Here is an 18,850-nt window from a genome sequence, read left to right as displayed (position 1 = left end):
CAGGCATGGGGTAAGTAACAGTTCCCCACACCTCCGCAGGCATGGGGTAAGTAACAGTTCCCCACACCTCCGCAGGCATGGGGTAAGTAACAGTTCCCCACACCTCCACAGGCATGGGGTAAGTAACAGTTCACGTACATCAAGCACATCCGACTTGCTAAGATTGGGGCTAAACCTTATAGCATCTTATGACAATAATGTTCTGTCAGGATTCTAAGTGACAATCAACAGAAACCAACTTTGGCCAACTGAAGCAAAATGAGCAAACAAAAGCTATTCAGAGAATATTGACAGGTTACAGAACACTCTCTGGGAGGGCCAGAGAGCCAGGCTTGCACACTCTGAAGCCCAAGTCTAAGCTCAAGATCAGGTCCCAAGACTGGTCTTGCGAAGATATTAGAACATGGTCACTTTCGCACTCTGGCCACATGCTGTCACTGGTACTTTAGGAACACACGGATGATAGCCATCCTTATCAGAATGACTGGGGGAAAGTGTGGCTCTTTACACTCAAGCTGTAAAGGGGAGTCGGGGAAGGAGACTTCTGGATTTTCAACTTCGGTAGAGGCTTGGGCTCTGCCCCATTATTATTACATCAAGGAGCGTTATTTCCTAAATCTAGGAAGGAGATTCAGATAGTAAGTTTCCAAAATTATTGATAAGTATCTTCCACAGTTGAGTCCCAGGACTTCCACCATTGTTTTTGGATGAGAACACCGACGTTCAGCTAAGGTCGCACGTCTAAGCCATAGCGTGAGCCCGAGACAGCCTCACTCGAGCCGGTTCCCTCAGCCGCTTGTCTTGACAAACATAATGATGAAACCAGTCCACCTCAGCAAAGCCTCCCACACGCCAGTGCCATTTCTCTGACTCACTGAAGCTGCCTGTGGTGGGAGCCAAAAGACTCTCTGTCTATTCTTCAGCTGTTCTTAAGGGACGATGGTTTTCTAGACTCAAAGGCATGGAGTTTGTCCTTGGAATGTAGTTCCCGGGAGTTGGGATCTCCGGGTAGACTCCTTAATTCTTGGAATGTCCTGTGTCTCACTGAGTCTCTATAATGAAATTCTAACTGGTGAGGGTGGGGGTGTAGCTGAGGTCGCTTCTCTAACACAAACCATATTCCACATACCAGGTAATACGGAGTCCTCCCTGGACGCCATCCACACCACTGGCCATTCTGTATCCCGGTCCATTAATTCACTAGACAGACTGTTCTAAGGCACAGTCTCCCTTATTCGCCTCAAAGCCCTACAAGACCAGGAGTCACCTTTTTTTTTTGTAGGTAGCTCACCACCGTCTGAAGTCTGACTCTGGGTTTGTGTCCTGGTTCTACTATTTAACTGTGTATCCTTGGTTCACCCCTCAGGCTTCAGCTGCCTCTTGCATAAAAGCAGGACCATAAAAGACTGTTATGAAAATAAGAATTTATAAATGTGCTCAGTGCATCATGGGGGTTTGATAAACATTGTCATTGCCAGTAGAACACTTAGCATCGAGTACAGAACAACAGTGTGTAGAGGAGACCTAGGAGGGCCCAGATCTCACCTTTGTGACACCTCCCTTGCCTTCGCCTCTTTCCGCTTAAGCATCTCGGTTAACACAGTTAACAAATCACTGATCTAGTCCCGAACAGTCATTCTGGCCAAAGCTGAGTTGGGAATTTAGGCCCGCTAAGACTGGACTCGCTGCCCAGTGCTATATCTAAGAGTCTCCCAGGCCCCACAGCTGTCTGCTTAAAAGTCAGTTCTTTCTTTTAGAAATGGCGAGTCATGTTGTAACTGTCACCTCCTCTCTGCACCAGACTCAGAAAACCAAGAGTATGAAAGACTTCCAATCCATGAGCCAGGAGGCCAGCAAAGATCTGCAGGAGGCCAGATTAGTAAATATTTTAGGCTCTTTGGGTCATAGTGCCTCTGCTGTACCTGCTTAGTAACTTGTAGCAGGAAAGTAGCCACAGACAATAGGTAGAGTAACGAGCATGCTGTGTTCCAGTAAGACTTTACTTTCCAGTAGAGGCAGTGGGCCAGTTTGGCCCATGGACTGTAGTTTGCAGACCCCACCGTGCATGATGAACTTCCCCCTGGAGGAGGGACCCCTGTTTTCGTGAATTGCTGCACAGCTCCAAGGCACCCCAGAATGTGGGCGTCAGGCCACCCGAGCATCTCTTTGAAGGTCCCCTATCCTACCTTCACCACCACACCCTCCCTTCCTTCCAGAAGCACCTCAGTTACATGCCACCTTAGTGCGAGCAAAATAGGTAGATATTTTCCAGCAGGATCTGGGAGTGCTGCTGGGTGTCACGAGGAGGGAGACAAAGGCAAGTAGCTCGTGGGAATGGCAAACAGCTACACACCTTGGAAAGAACGCAAGTCGAGTACAGGTAAGGCCGTTAGAGATCACCTAACCCAATCCTTTGACGTTTCCACCAGGTAAACTGAGGCCCAGACTAGGGAAGCAGCTTGGCCAGGGTTACACGGCAACTTCTCAGCACAGTGAGGACCAGAGCCTGGTTTTTCTAACTTTTGGCCCAGACTCCTTCTGCCATACCACTAGGTGAACGTCAAGTTTTTTTTACCGTGGACCGTGCTCAAATCAGCAGAGCCAAGAAAATAGCCTTCTGTCGTTTAAAAACCCGAGGTCCTGCCTGGAAATTCTTGTCTTTCCTTCCTCCGCATCTTCCTTTCTTCCATTCACGGTTAGCTGTGGGACACCTCTTATTGTGTTGCTGAGCCCACACTTAGTGCCAAGGAGACAGGAGATGCTCGACCCGTGTGTGCTGAGGACGGACTAAGGGTGCGTGGTGAAGAGCTCACAGTGCTCACAGTCCCCCAGGAGAAGGAAGGTCTAAATGCGTTCCCTGTAATGCACTGTGAATGTGAGGACCCGATGATATTTCCTTTCCTTTCGTCTTCCTAGAAAATTGCCTTTCAGTGTGAAATCTTCCCACCAGTGTTTTCATGCCCTCAGTAGCTGCCCCTTCCCTCCTCCGATAGAGCACCTCTGTCTTTTGTACTTGCAAATGATTGTGATTATTTTTCACCTCTAGCCCAGGGGATTAGCCAGAGGACCTTTGATCTTCAGGTATCGATTTGCATCTTAAAGGAAGTATGATCTCATCTGAGCCAGCTCAAAATTCCATCCCTGCCCCCCAACCTCTGTCTGTTTACCAGCCCCGGGCTGGTCAGGGCCTCCCAAGTGGGACTATAACAACAAGACCAGCGAGAAGCCAGAGGAAAACAAATTTCCCATCTGACTCAGTAAAGGTGGGAAAGGACGTTTGCTTTCTAAACACAGGCTGGTCTGCTCTTCCTCCACTCTCCCGTCGGAGACGCGGCCAGAGGTTCTGAGTGTGCGAAGGGGACTACCGGGGTTCTGGGACCTTGGCTGGAGGTCGTACAGCAGAAAGAGCTGGGCACGTGCTTAAGAATCAGACAGAATCAGATTCAAGCCCTGGTTCTGTCTCCAATCACTCCTAACCCAAGAGTTTCTGATCACTTTCATCATCTCTCTGGCTTGTGATGTTTTCTTATCTCTAATGCAAGAATACTAGCCTTTAAAATTCTATACTAATCACCCTCCTGGAGAGCTGGCCTGAAAAAGAGCGATGGTGTACGCAAGGCGAAACTAGCTTAAAAGTTATCAGCAGCCACTGCTGTCACACACGGGAGGGACTCTAAGCTCTGTGAGGGCAGGAGCATTTGCTGGTTTTCCTTTGCTTCTTATTGCTCTATGCCCCGGTGCCCTCCACAGGGTCTGGCTCACAGGAGGCTATCTGTCAGTGTTTTTAAGACTCAGGAGTAAACCATCATCAGTCCTCAGGACTGCTGGTATTGACTTGACCATCCCGCACGGTCCCCTTCTCCAGCTGAGCCCCAAGAAATGACAAAGACTTACCAATGCAATTGAAGGAGTCTTCCTGTCGGCAGAAGAGGGAGCAGCCGTCACCGCTGAGCTTGTTCATGTCATCACATTCCTCACCTTGGCTTCTGCAGAAGGGACAGAAGAGAGATGTGTCAGAGAGACAGAGAGAGAGCAACTGCAGAACCATGGCGGACCATGGGAGAGTCCCTCTCTAGGCCAGGAACTTTCCAAGAGGCCTCAGGCAAGTCTCTCACGCCCCAGTGTCCATTTCTTCTTCTTCCACGAGACGTATAAAGATATACATGTGTAAGATCCTACAACCTCTGCCTTATTCTGTGCTTGCCACAACAAAGCAGAGTTCATGCCTCAAACCTGTTGCTGGAGATCTTGCCGGTTAAGTCAGATGGGAGAAAGGCATGGATGAAGGGATGAAGGAACCAACCTTGCCCCCACCCCGCCCCCCGGCGTGTCTGGGAGATCTCACCGCCGTTTTAAATTGGTGGACGTGAAGGAAATTTCTGAGCTTCTGAAACATAAATTCTGTTCTTTACTATGCCCTACCTTAGCCTCCTCCCTGCTCCCCATCTCCGTCCTGCTCCCAACTGTGAATTTAAGAATAAAGATTTCTTTTTTTCCCCAGTCACATGCTTGGGTCTGGTCTTCCTTTCACGAGAAAGTATTGCTTTCTCCATCAGGAGTGTCATTTCATAGTGTGAGCAACTCTAAGGCCCATGGGAAGTACGCTATTAGGAAATTAAAGTGTCTCCTCTTGTTTGTTTGTTTTGTTTTGATAAGAATTATTCCTATCAGCTTAGGGCGGTTCAGCAGAGGTTGGGACGGACAGAAACTGAGCAGTGCTGGACCGAGGAGATGAGGAGGAGGAGAAAGTGCTGAAAAGACCGAATAGATGATCACGACCTGGAAAATGCCCATCCTTTGAGAAACAGAAAACTTGGGTTTAGAGCCCCTTATTTCAAACCAGCCGCATGATCTCAGACATGTCTCCTAATCTCAACTGGACCATTTAAATCAATAAAGACTAAAAATAATGTAAAATTCCATTCTTCAGTCGCAGTCGCCACAACGTAAGCCCTTGATCGTTGTACGCGATCAGTAGCGAGTGGCTACTGAACAGAAGAGCACAGAATAGGTTTCCATCACAGCAGAAAAATCCCCCGGACCACGCTATTCCAGAAGCCAAGTGTCCGCGTTCCCACAGGTTCAAATGGTGATAACTCTACCCGCTCCTTAGAGCCGGCACAAGAACGGAATGGACATTGACGTGACAGGAACGGTTCGTGACAGATAGACGATGCTCAGGGAGTCAGGGTTCCCGTTCCCACTCAGTCCTGGGAGGTCTCTGCAGAGTGTGCGGCAGCTGTCCCTCCCTCCCCAGGGCCCAGCTGGGACCCGTGGAAGCATGGAGGAGGCCTAAGACTTTTCCTTTCACTCGGGCAATTAACACTAGGCAATGTTGGTTGCTTTAAAGAGATGTCAGAGTAGCAGGAGGGGGCCTTGCCATCAATCCTTACAATGGTGGGGCCAGTGCAGGGATTTTTGAACTCTCCTGTCTGCAAATGCATGATCCGAGGAGAAGAGAAGTCCATTATTCTAAGCTGAGCCCATATTTCCAATCTCTGCCAGTGAACCTCCAGTGTTGGAAACTGGTGATAGCCTTGTGTTACTTAGCTATCTCATGGGTTATCTAGGGAGATTTTTTTTTTTTTTTTTAAACCTGGGCTGGTTTCCCAAAGCCACAAAGAACACATCTAACCTGCCAAACAGTATGTCATATTGGTTTAAGCAAAACATTAGTGTCACCACAAATATCTTCTAGGTATGACAGATCTATCATTACACAGAGAACTCCTGAGAAACCTTCTTTGACCTCCCAAGCTGGAGTGGGTGGCCATTTTCTCTGCATCCAAAGACACTGGGCTCCATCCATCCCAGCACTTGTCAAACGGACCACCTTCAAATGTTTACCCGACAGCTCCCCATACTGAGTTTTCAGATGCCAAAGGAAATGACAGTCTTTGTCATCCTAGCACCGCAATGCTGGGCACAGTGCCTGGAATATGGCAGAAAGCATGGAGCTGCTCCTTCACTTGTCAGTCTTGCAGGGCTGCTGGTGACACAGCGAGGCAATGGGGAATCCAAATGAGAACAGGGACCCCGGATTCGCATCTTGGTTCTGCTTTGTTGGGTGAGTGAGCTCGAGAAAGCCATGTCAGCCTTTGTACATCAGTTGTCTCTTCTGTAAAGTACAGTAATAGAACTGATATCATAAAATTGTCGGAAGGACCAAGGAGATAATAGTGTAGCCCAATGCTAACACACAGTGAAGGCTCAACAAATATTTATGAATATTATCATTATATGTAGCCAAAGCTTTTCTCCACTGGGGACTCATTAAGTTTTGATCCTGAGTATCTTTGTAAACTCCCTTAAATACATAGAGCGAATCAGCACATATCATCCTGTGAAGAATCCAATTAGCTAAGATGACATTCGTCTTTTCCCTCAAAGTTTTTGTTTATTTGTTTTTGCTGAGCCATATGCTGCATTTGGTTTTCTACAAAGCATTGTCAACAACTATTTGGAAACCTAAGTGATTTCTGTGTAGGATACCAACTCTAGGTAAAAATACTAAAAAAGCCTTATTGAGGGATGCCTGGCTGGCTCAGTGGGTTAAGCCTCTGCCTTCCTCTCAGGTCATGATCTCAGGGTCCTGGGATCAAGCCCCGCATCGGGCTCTCTGCTCAGCTGGGAGCCTGTCCCCCCGGGGCCCCACCCCGCCTGCCTCTCTGCCTACTTGTGATCTCTGTCTGTCAAATAAATAAAATCTTAAAAAAAAAATTAAAAACCTTGTTGAAAACACTACTTATATTAATAAAATAAAAAAATAAGAATAGTTCTAGATCAGCAAGAATGATATTGTTTGCAGCTTTCTACCAATACGTCTCTATATCTGGCTCCAAAATGGACAGACTGAGTTGTAGGTCAGGTTCCACATCTGGTGAGTTTCTTTCTTTCTTTCTTTCTTTCTTTTTTTTTTTTTTTTGTATTCTTTGTGCTAAATTAGAAAATCCCAAATCACAATTATGGGTTGTCAGCAATGACCGCAAGTGTTTCCTGGATATTCTGGACATGCAGCTCAATCTTGGGCCCACAAATGATGGGGCACTCTCCCTGGAGACTGCCTTGCTCCGCTGCTAGTATTCCATCAGACAACAGCTGTGTCCAGAGCCAGAGGGTGATGTCTTAATGTGGGAGAGAATGGTGAGTGTTTCCCCTTTCCCTAGTCGTGTTATCTTAAGCACCAGAAACTGTATCGTCCTGTTTCGTTGCTGCATCTGGACATGATTTTAACTGCACACAACAGCACACCATGAGTTTCCTTATCCGACAAAGGAGGAGCTTTATCTCCTATGCTTGGCGAGTCAGATTCTTGGCCATCAGGTGGTTTGCTCCATAATTCCACACTCAGCAGGAACTTGTACATACCACCTTTCCACACAGCCATGTTCAAAAGATGTACCATGCTGGGCATCTCCTGGGCATATATATATGTAACATTTGATCTGTCCTTCCATGTGAAGTCAGGACCAGAAAGCAAAGGGCTTCTGGATGTCTGCGTGGACGGGTATTCACGTGCAAACGCTTTACTTGCACAACCGGCGTTAACCTTGCTGTACTCCTGGCCAGTCCTTTCATCCCAAAGCAGGTTTCCAGTTTATATCCCATCCCACAAAATCAGTATGTTACCAAATGAAATTGCTCTTCCCATCCAGCACCAGAAAGAGTCATCTACCACTTCTCTTTCAAGTATGTACCACTCCTATGATTCACGGTCTACACATCAGCGGTTTCATCCAACTGTGACACGGATTCTCTTTACAGCACCCCTCCCCCTCCTGAAACAGTCCCTGCAATTCCACGTGGCCCAGATATTATACAACACCCAACAGCGCCATTTAATGAAGGGATTTCGCCAATAGCTGGTTTACCCTCTCCACGTGTGACATTCATCATTAAATTGGCCCATAGTTTTAAAAGTCTCTAAGCAATAGTGTAACTTGCAACCACGTTAGCAATAAGGAACACAATTTTAGCAATAAGAAACTTAACTGCAAACAGTTTCTGGTCTTGTTTTCACCTCCAGGGACAAAACTATTCTGTTTTGTGCCAGACAACATTTTTGTGCTAATTTGGGAGGAAAAAACTCAAAGGTTTAGTTTTAAAAAAAAATTTTTTTTTAAAAACAATGCAAGACTCTGGATGGCTTCTTGCCCCATTTCATAGTTGTGCAATATCTTGCCCTGTGGACAAGGGGATAAATGGACTGATGTCCCAGTAACATCCACGGTGCAAACACACAGCTTCCTATTCTCTATTCACACTTTCCCTTTTCGGCTGCTCGTGTGGAGTCTTTCACTTTCTGGTTCATTTGCCTCCCTGTACTTATTTATGTTCACATTCAGTATTCACTCTGGGGTATTGTTTGCTATTTATGGCTTCGACATTACCGTGAGTTAGAGTATTTTGTTATCTTTACGAGCTTATAACCCATTTTGTAAATTGTTCATATAAGACAATACAACAGAAATACCAAAGAAATACACAGTTTTAACAACTTGAAATGGTTAACCGGCAAAGAACGTAGAAGTGTTTTGACCCAGATGCCCTGGGTCCTATTAACGGAACATTGGCTGGAGTGAAAAAGACAAACAGAATCCTTGCAGTACCCACAAAACAATGAAGAGAAAGAGCATACCCGTAGTAAGTGCACAATGGTCGCTCTGTCAGAATCATGTATTGTATTACATACTTGAGAAATATACATGTTTGAAAAAGAACCACTGCGTTTCCTCTGAGGCCAGCAACTACTTGCAGACAAATCGACAGATTGCTAGCGATTGCTGGTAGCTCACAGCTCCCACACTGAAGAGCCTCCCATAAGCTCTCCTGGCCATCTCTTGACCTCACGAGCATCACTCCCTCCCCCTCCCTTAATCACACCTACTTACTTCTGGATAATGCCATCACCACAGTATCCACTTCCATGGATGTAGATGGCAGCTGGCGATGGCTCACTCTCTTCACTTCCGGAAATAGTGATGACCCAGTACTGGTACACATTGCCAAGACTGAGATCCCTGGAAAACAGAGAAGGGTATTCACAAAGACGATTAGCTATACGGACACAATGCCCGGGGGTAGACAGAACTGATCCCCTGGAGTACATTCTATCAGTCTTGCTTGCGTTTGAAATCACATGCACATTAAGTTATCCAATAATACGAACTGTCTTCTGCGGTTAAGGCACTCTCCTATGCATGACGGACCACACCAAAATGTACAGCAATAATGACTACCATCAAATGACAGCAGTGAATATTACCAGGTATTTTATCTTTAATTTAACCTTTATAATAACCCTGGTGGGTAAGAACCAGATGGTATGCGGCCCGTAATGAAGGTGTCTGGGAGAATGTCAACCAGGAAAATAAAATGGGATAAGCAGACAGAGCTGGGAAAGTACCATGCCAGATTCTGTGGGCATCGGTCTGATCTTTTCCCTGCTTTGCACGCAATGAACAGAAACCCCATTCCATGTGAGCAGCCCCCTTCCTTATACTGCACATCCAGGAACTGTCCCCCACCCCTGCTCTTCTCTGTCTCTCACTCTTGACTAAAATAGTAACAACTGCAGCAGCTATTAACTGAATGTCAGGCTTGGGGCGACACACGTCCCATGTATTTTCTCATTCGAGAATCAAAGCAACCCTACATGTGCCCTCATGTTTTCATGTTTATTTTACAGATGATAAATCTGAGGCATAGAGAGGTTAATCAGCTTACAATCATACACTACTGAATAACAGCCCGCATTCTGCCTCCCTAATCCCTAGTTTAGGCCTGTTTTAATAATCTCGTCCCTTGCAAAGAGGGATTCTGTCCTGAAATTACAATTCCAGGCGCTGGTGGTTGCCAGACCCTCAATTTGCCAAGTCTGCATCTCCCCTCTGCTCACAAGACCTCCCAGTGCAATGCCTGCTCCCACTTCCTCCTGCTCAACCTTCCTCCAGTTTTCCTCCCTCCCCTTCCTCAGCTCCTCTCAGCTCCCTGCTTGAATCCCTGCGGCCATCAACCCTGGCTGCTGACAATCACCCTCCAAGGTAGAGATATATTTATGTCAGTTCCACATCACGAAATCACAATGCCCGTTTTCTTTTTGACCGTTTTCAAAGGGTGATGTTATTCCCCTTTTTAATCTCCCTCTGCATTAATGATTTACTTTTTAATAATAAAAAAGTACCATGGGGGGAAAAACCCCACAAAATGATAATGAAGAGAATTCCTACTAGATTCCAGAGTTGGGGGGAGGGTGGGATTTCATACACAAAAGGATGATGTCAAAAAATCTCAAGTTTTCCTACCCGGGTATCTGTTGTTTCAGTTGCTGTTAGGGCTGGGGCTGTTTGGATAAGGCCAAGAAGGTAACAGGTGCAGAGACAATGGGCAGCCAATGTCTCCTGACTCTCAGCACAGCGACGAGTACGAGTTTATGAACGCTGAAGGACACCGGTGAGGAATATAACCTTCCGGAGAATGCCGGACCTGTTACCCCAAAGAGAGTTTGTTTTGGCAGTGCTGGAGCAGAAAGCAATTTTGGGGGGTAGACCAGAAGTCCCTGCGGATTCCATCAGTGTTCTGTCAATGAAAGTTCAGTACGTAAAATGCATACAAATCTCGAGATATTATATGTATGAATGTATGAATAACTGTGGGCTTGTAAACTTCTGGGGTGCTAATTTGTGGATATAGGGTTTCTTTCTTCTGCTTAAAAACGTTTATTAGATATTTTAATCCACCTCTCGACTAGCACATGGATACTTTTTCTGGTGGTTCTTCTAAAACTGAAATACCCTGGCAGTGGAGAGAGTGGTTTTCCCGGTGGATACACAGAGGCACAAGATAAAGACGACGTGGATTCTACTGTATATTCATTTTCCTCTAAATGTTTTGCATTAAACAAATATGGCCGTGTTATGAAATAAAATAAGAAGTTTTCTTCAGGCTCCGTCGCAGGCCACTGGGGGCATATGGCTACAGTCTGAAGCAGATGGAGCACGTCTGTGGATCGCAGGAGGGTGTGAAAAGTACTTCTCTCCATTGTGTTTTTCATTTGTACTGTGTGTCACAAATGATTTATGGCTGATAATATTTAGGTGCTCTGCTAAGATTTGTGAACGTTTCCCTCCTCCCCCCATACCGCCCTCCTTCCTTCCTTCATCCTCCTCCTGTTTCTCGATAAACACAAGTCTGAGGCAAGCCAACATGTGTTTCTACCTGGCTTCTTCGCTGCCAAAGCTGAGAAGTCACAGGCAGGTGTTTCACTGCCCTAAGCCCATTTCGAATTAGTCATCAACCTGACCTCACAGCAGTTTCCTACAGACTGAATGTGAGAACACAGAGAAAGCACACACGTGCCCAGCCTATGATGGTCAATAAATATTAACCCATTACAACGGATGCTTCAATGAATATTCTCGTTCACTGGAGTTAAGCTATGCCCTCTTAAGTAGAAGGGATGGAGTGACAGATAGCTACATGTAACCTCAGTTAGCCAAACCGATACCACCTATTGAGTGCGCCACGGCTTAGTGGAAAGTCTCCATCTTACCATGTCATTTGGCTAGAAGACCCTCTGTGCCTGCAGCTTGCTCTCACTCCATGCTCCACGTGGCTATTCCAATTTCTGAAAATTCGGGATCCCAGAAGGTTTGTCTTACCCTGGGGCAAAATCTGTCTCCCCATAACTTCCACCCACACCTCTTTCTCACCCACTAGCATCACACAGAACACTCTGATTAGTAGGAAGACCCTGATAAGCTTCCTTCTTCCAACTGTGTGTGCATGGCTTATGCATCCTTATCTCATGGAAGCCTGCCAGCAGCTCTCTGAAACAGGGGTTGTTACCCCAAGTTTTCAGATAGACATTAGAAGCCAAGTCACTTCCTCGGTAAAAAGCCAGAGAACGGGGCACAGTATGACTGCTATTAAAAATACTATGTTTTTCCACTGAAGAAACCTTGTGATAAAACTACATTTTCTTCAAGTTGAAGTTAAAATTAATGCCAAATGAGGGCTCTTTGCTCAGTCATTTCAGGAGAATAGAATTCCTTCAGAAGGACATACTAGTGGCCTCTGAAGGCTTTGCTGGAGGTTAGGACCTACTTTGTGTATGGTCTAGAAGTGGGACATTGATGTCAAATTGTGCCTTTTAGCTGCTCCTAAAACCATCTGGGAAGTCTTATGCTGTCACTTGGATTCCTGCCTCTCCTGCACCTCCCACCTCCATGCAGACCCTAAACCCTGTCACTTTTCCCTACCCCAAAATCTTCCATGTCATTTCCTCTACATCCCTGCTGCTGCCAATATCTCGACCTTGACGTCTGAACCTGCCCCTGGTATCTCCCTTTTCTAGGCTTGCCAACACCATCAGAATATTCTGAGGTCCAAAACCACTTCCCAGCTCAAAATCTTCTCATTTAGAGTAGTGATGGGGGGCACACTACCAAGCCCATACTCCCTATTTACTCTTTTTGGGGGGAACTAAAATGTTACCACTTCATCTGAAACATGATAAATTGCACCACTTCCGGTTACCTTTAAAGAATTTTGAGCATCATTCATTATTATTTTTTTTTAAGCAAACCTCCATTGGTACTTATTGGTCAACTCCTCAAACTACATCTCAGATTAATTTCACGCGTCCAGCTAATAAACTTAAATTGCATTATTGAAATGGGGTGAGATTGCTTGGCTACTTTTGAGCGGTTGTTTTATGTATCTTTTGCATGACTTTTAAAAAAAAATTGTTAACAGCTATTATTCTTCCACAAATGTCTCAAGTGATGTATCAGCCTTAGTTCTCCATTTCTGGCAATTACAAACATATAAATATAACATTTTTAGGTGCTATGATTTTTCAGTACTTATCCCCAGAAATGTCACCTTAATGGTAACATATGCGATCTGGAGCCCAAACTTTTATATTATTTATTTATTTATTAAATATTTTATGTTTAAGTGATATCTATGTCCAATGTGGGGCTCGAACCTACATCAAGATCAGGAGTCACACACCCAACCAACTGAGCTAGCCAGTGGTGCCTAGAGCCCAATCTTTCAGTAATATTTACTTATAGATTATGAAATTGTTATCTTAAAAATATTATTTTGCACATAAATATCCATAAGGAGGCTAAGGACCACCTGACCTTGCTTTTGGCAAAAATGCATATTTCTTAAAGAGTTGGTGTGTAGTTCGTATTGTAATTGGTCCATTAAAGCCCATCTGAAATCTACAGGCAAGTCACTCCACTTCTCTGGGTCTGTTTTTCTACCTTCTAGTTATGATATATGATTCCCGTCCCATATAAGAAAAGAGGGATGGAGAGCCTCACTGCAATATGGAAGTATCCCATTTTGTAACTTCTAGGAAACACTCTCTAAAGCCTCTTGATCACTCATTATTGATCCCCTACTGTTTCCATATCCTATCATTCACTGATCACACTCTGTCTCCCCACATAGTCTGTGTAACTGTGTCATGCTTTTCTGAAACTCCTTCTTCTGCAATAATGATAGCAATTGTCATTTCCATTTGTTACCTACTTGTCATATGCCAGGCACTAAGCTCAGTACTTCCTATGAATCATCTCATTTAATCGAAACAACATTTTCTGGAATAATGATGATGATCACCCCTTTCAGATGAAGAAAGTCATATTTGGGAAGGTTACTCTATGGCCTACAGAGACACTGCTTTGGGGGTAGGGACCTGAGCCCAGTCTATCAAACTCCGTCGCAAGACAGCACTTCTAGAGTTTATGAATGAGAAAATACTACAGAACAGAAGTTAAAAGACCTAGTTTTGAACCAAGTAGAGTCCACATACAAAGACCACTTGGAAAGCTCTAAAAGTTAGGAGAAAGATAAACACTGCCTTAAACACTACCACCACCACAAGCCACTTCCTTTCTCTGTCAATGCACTTCTTCTTCTGTGAAATGGAAGTCTGGGAAGACGACCAGCTCTGCAGTGCATAGTTTTAATTTCATGAGAAATGCAGTGCAGCATCATTTCTACCAGCTAGAAGCTGCCTCAGCAGTTAGACTTGTGCACTGAGAATGGGTGTAGTTCAGGATTTACCACCCAGACTGTCTGAGCTGGAAGACATGGTGGAGGGACCACCTAGGATGCCTCTGGCTCAGGAAGAGCCCAAATCTTCCAGTTCTGCCTTAGGCTGCGAATCAGAGGGTAATACCCAGGCACTTTGTATGCCAACTTCCAGCCAAGAATGGGAAGAGAAGGAAAACAGTCATTTTCTGGGCCTGAGATGATGTGCCAAATGACTTTATACATACCATTATTATTGTTTTAATTAGCAAATATATCAGTTATATAGTCAAGCAGAGCAAACACTATAAAAAAATGTCCTTGGAAGGCTCACTATCCAGATTTGTCAAATTATAACACTGCCTTCTTTTCTTCATCTCTTGTTTCTGTTGTAAAAAGAAATAAAATACACCGTTCTATATACTTGTTTTCAGCCCACCTGTGTGTTCTTCCCTTTTTATCATGAATGTTTTTGTACTTTTTATACATAGGCACCATTTGACTTATTTTAAATTTCATAAATATTTTAATACCGTATTTATCAGTATGCAGCTGGCATTTCTTTTGCCCAGCATTACTTTTGAGATCACACATATTGATACATACAAATCTAGCTCATTATTTTCACTGATGTCTATTATTGTATGGATATACCATATTTTATTTGACCTTTCTTTTCTAGATGGACACCTAGGTTGTCCCTATTATTACTATTAATTTTTAAATTAGTTTCAGAGGTAGAATATAGTGGTTCATCAGTTGCATATAACACCCAGTGCTCATTACATCAAGTGCCCTCCTTAATGCCCATCATCCAATTATCCCTTCCCCCTACTTACCAACCCCTCCCCCCGACCTTTGTTTTCTAGAGTTCAGAGTCTCTTATGGTTTGTCTCCCTCTCAATTTTCATCTTATTTTATTTTTCCTTCCCTTCTTCTATGTTCATGTGTTTTGTTTCTTAAATTCCACATATGAGTAAAGTCATATGGTATTTGTCTTTCCCTGACTGACTTCTTTTGCCTAGCATAATACCCTCTTGTTCCAACCACGTCATTGCAAATGGCAAGATTTCATTCTTTGGCTGAGCAATATTCCCCAAACCACAAGATACCTAGGAATAAACCTAACCAAAGAGGTCAAGTATCTATATTCTGAAAACTATAGAACAATTATGAATGAAATTGAGGAAGACACAAAGAAATGGAGAAACATACCATGCTCATGGATTGAAAGAACAAATTCTGTTAAAATGTCTATGCTACCCAAAGCAATCTACACATTCATTGCAATCCTTACCAAAATGCCATCAGCATTTTTCATACGGTTGGAACAAACAATCCTAAATTTTTTTTTCAAAGATTTTATTTATTTATTTGACACACAGAGAGAGATCACAAGTAGGCAGAGAGGCAGACAGAGAGAGAGAGGGAAGCAGGCTCCCCGCTGAGCAGAGAGCCTGCCGTGGGGCTCGATCCCAGGACCCTGAGATCATGACCTGAGCCAAAGGCAGAGGCTAACCCACTGAGCCACCCAGGCGCCCCCAATCCTAAAATTTGTATGGAACCAGAAAAGACCCCAAATAGCCAAAGAAATGTTGAAAAAGAAAACCAAAGCTGGGGGCATCCGAATTCTAGACTTAAAGCTGTAATCATGAATATAGTATGGTACTGGCACAAAAAACAGACACACAGATCAATGGAACAGAACAGAGAACCGAGAATTGGGCCCTCAACTCTATGGTCAAGTAGTCTTCAACAAAGCAGGAAGAACATCCAATGGAAAAAGACAGTCTCTTCAATAAACAGTGTTGAGAAAATTGGACAGCCACATGCAGAGGAATGAATCTGGACCATTTCCTTACACCACACACAAAAAATAAACTCAAAACGGATGAAAGACCTAAATGTGAGACAGGAATCCATCAAAATCCTACAGGAGAACACAGGCAGCAATGTCTTTGACTTTGACCACAGGAAGTTCTTGCTAGACACATCTCCAAAGGCAAGGGAAACAAAGACAAAAATGAACTATTGGGAATTCATCAAGATAAAAAGCTTCTGCACAACAAGGGATATAGTGAACAAAACTAATAGGCAACCCTACGGAATGGGAGAAGATATCTCCAAATGGCATATCAGATAAAGGGCCAGAATCCAAGATCTATAAAGAATTTACTAACCTTAATACCCCCAAAATAAACAATCCAGTAAAAAAATGGGCAGAAGACATGAATAGACATTTCTCCAAAGAAGACATACAAATATTACTATTATTAACCTTGTTTATTTCCAATAATGTTACTTTTAAACATTGTGTTCATTTTCCTTTGTGTAGAGAGCAAGAATTTTCTCAAAGAAATCTATCTAAAGTGGTGTCGTTCGGTTGAAGGCAACTGCATATGCGACTGTATAGTTATTGCCAAATTATTCTCCCAAATGGTTGTAGCAATTAACACACTGTCAACAGACTTCCCAATGCTCCAGGTCCTGGTCAGCACTTGAGTCTGCCTAATATTAAATTTTTTGCCAATCCAGTGGATATTAAACGACATTTAATTACTGCGTCATTTTCCCTTTCCCTGATTACTAACAGGCCTGAGTATCATTTCATGTGTTTGTTGACCATGTAGATTCCTAGCTAAGTTACCTGCTTGTTCATCACTTTTGCCTTTATAAAATTGGGTTTTTTTTTCTTTTAACTGCTAGATGTAATGGATACTAATCCTCTGTAATTAAAGTTATTGAAAATATGATTTCCAAGTCTAGGACTCCTCTTTTGTTCATTCTGTTTATGCTGCTTTATTGAATAGAAATTTTAAATCATGTCCTTCATGATTTGCACTTTTCATATGTTGTTGAATAAATGTTTCTTTCCTCCAAAGTCATAAAATAATCACCTCTATTTCCTTTGGATAGTTTTATGGTTTTTATTTTCACATATATGGCTTTGATCATAAACAACACAGTTTAAAAAGTGATGTGTGGTAATGATTGTTTTCCCTTCAAATATGGACGAGCCATTTGTCCAGCATTTTTTTATATAATAGCTAATCCTTTCACTACTAAACTGTAATACCGCCTTTCCCGTATATCATTCTGTACTTAGGTAAGTTTGCTTCTGGGTTATCTTGTTTAATTGGTCTACTTTTTTTTTTTTCTAATCATCTTATCAACAGCACTTTGTCTTAATTTCCATACTTTTATAAAAGTCTTGATTTATGCTACAACTCCATTCTATACTTTGGTTTACTCCTTCAAAAGATGCCAATGTTCTTCCCACGTGAATTTAAAGTTTCATTTTTTAAATGCCTGTTGGGATTTCGATTCTAATTTCATTGAATTTATAGATGTATTTGAGGAGGAAAGACATCTTTATTTTATTGCATCCTCCCATTTTTACACAGAGTTTATCTTTTCATTTATTTAGGTCTCCTTTTATGGTTTCTGTAAAGTTTTAAATCCTTCTTCATAAAAATGGGGGTGATATTTTATTAGGAATATATTCCTAACTTTAAGCATTTATAGATGTCAGAGCTATAATAAATGGTAGCTTTACTCTATCTACTCATACACATTTATACACACCTGTACATGCATTTCTATAATTATACTGTCCTATTTGGGGGCTGATAAAAATAATTAAGTTTTGTAAATAGGTGTTCTATTTAGATGTCCTCATGACTATTTTGTTAATGCTGATAATTTGCTGATCCTTACTAATTTTTCCATGTATTCTCTTATAGGTAAGGATAATAATAGTCTGATTTTTCATTCACAGTGCTCAGAATTTTTATTTATATTTCTTGTTCACCCATGCCAGGTAGGACCAATGGTGTTACTAGGCATTCTTGGTTTGACTCTGGGATCAAAAGGAATATCTCTCACATTTTATCATTAAGCATGGTACCTAACTGTATTTCAGTACAGACCCTTGAGCAGGTTAAGGATGTTCCTTTCTGTTCCTAGATAATTTTGTTTTGTTTGCTTTGTTTTGTTTTGATCATAAGGGAGACTGATTTTAACAAGAGACTTAAATTTGCATCTTAGTAAGACAACCTTGTTTAAAAAATCATTTAATATGCTAGTATTGTGAATTAATGGAATCCAGAAACCCTCTAATATTAGAATCTCCTCTCATTCTGGGATAATCTAGACTAGGTACAATGTTTGTGTCTGCATGAGTGTGGGGGTTTTAATACACTACTGAATTCTGTCTGCTAATATCTCACACAAGACTTTGCTTGTTGGTTATATATTTAATTTACCAAAAAGTTTTCTCTTATTAATTTATTTATGTATGTATGTGTTACAGCATAGAAATAATGTTCTTAAAAAAGAAATAATGTTCTATGTGATACTGATTATTTTAGTATTTGTTGTTTTCTGGCCTATGATATGGAATTTTAAAAAGTATATTCAAAATAAATTTCAAAAAAAATAAAAATATAATAATAATTTAAAAAAAAAGTATATTCTACATATCCCAGAAATAAATATGTATATAATTTAATTCACTGGCAAGGTTCTATATCCTTTTATCAGATGAAACATATTTTTGTGTTGTTCAAAATCTTCCAGATCATTATTTTAGTTTGCTCAATCTATTAATTATTGAGAAAGGTGTGTTAAAATATCCTAATATCATTATGGATTTATTACTACTTTAGGTAAGAAGCATAGCAGATTTATACATTTTTCAGGTCATGTTATTTGGAATATTTAAGCTCAAAATTATTATATAATTTCCTTTCATTATTTAAATGGTGACCTCTTTATCTTAGTAATATTTTTGCTTCGC

At 42.4% G+C, this 18,850-nt stretch overlaps 1 protein-coding gene across 1 annotated transcript in view; it reads right to left on the bottom strand.

The window, feature by feature from the left end:
* Positions 1 to 18,850, bottom strand: part of LOC111146361 (pappalysin 1) — a 236,448-nt gene that overhangs the window by 118,370 nt on the left and 99,228 nt on the right. The window contains 2 exon segments of the mRNA XM_022501889.1: positions 3,895 to 3,986; positions 8,892 to 9,020. Coding sequence (XP_022357597.1) covers positions 3,895 to 3,986; positions 8,892 to 9,020 — 221 coding nt within the window.

The sequence above is a fragment of the Enhydra lutris genome, unplaced genomic scaffold (assembly GCF_002288905.1).
Source record: "Enhydra lutris kenyoni isolate GAN:26980312 unplaced genomic scaffold, ASM228890v2 scaffoldscaffold13, whole genome shotgun sequence".
NCBI lineage: Eukaryota > Metazoa > Chordata > Mammalia > Carnivora > Mustelidae > Enhydra > Enhydra lutris.
This window is presented reverse-complemented; position numbering and strand designations above follow the sequence as displayed.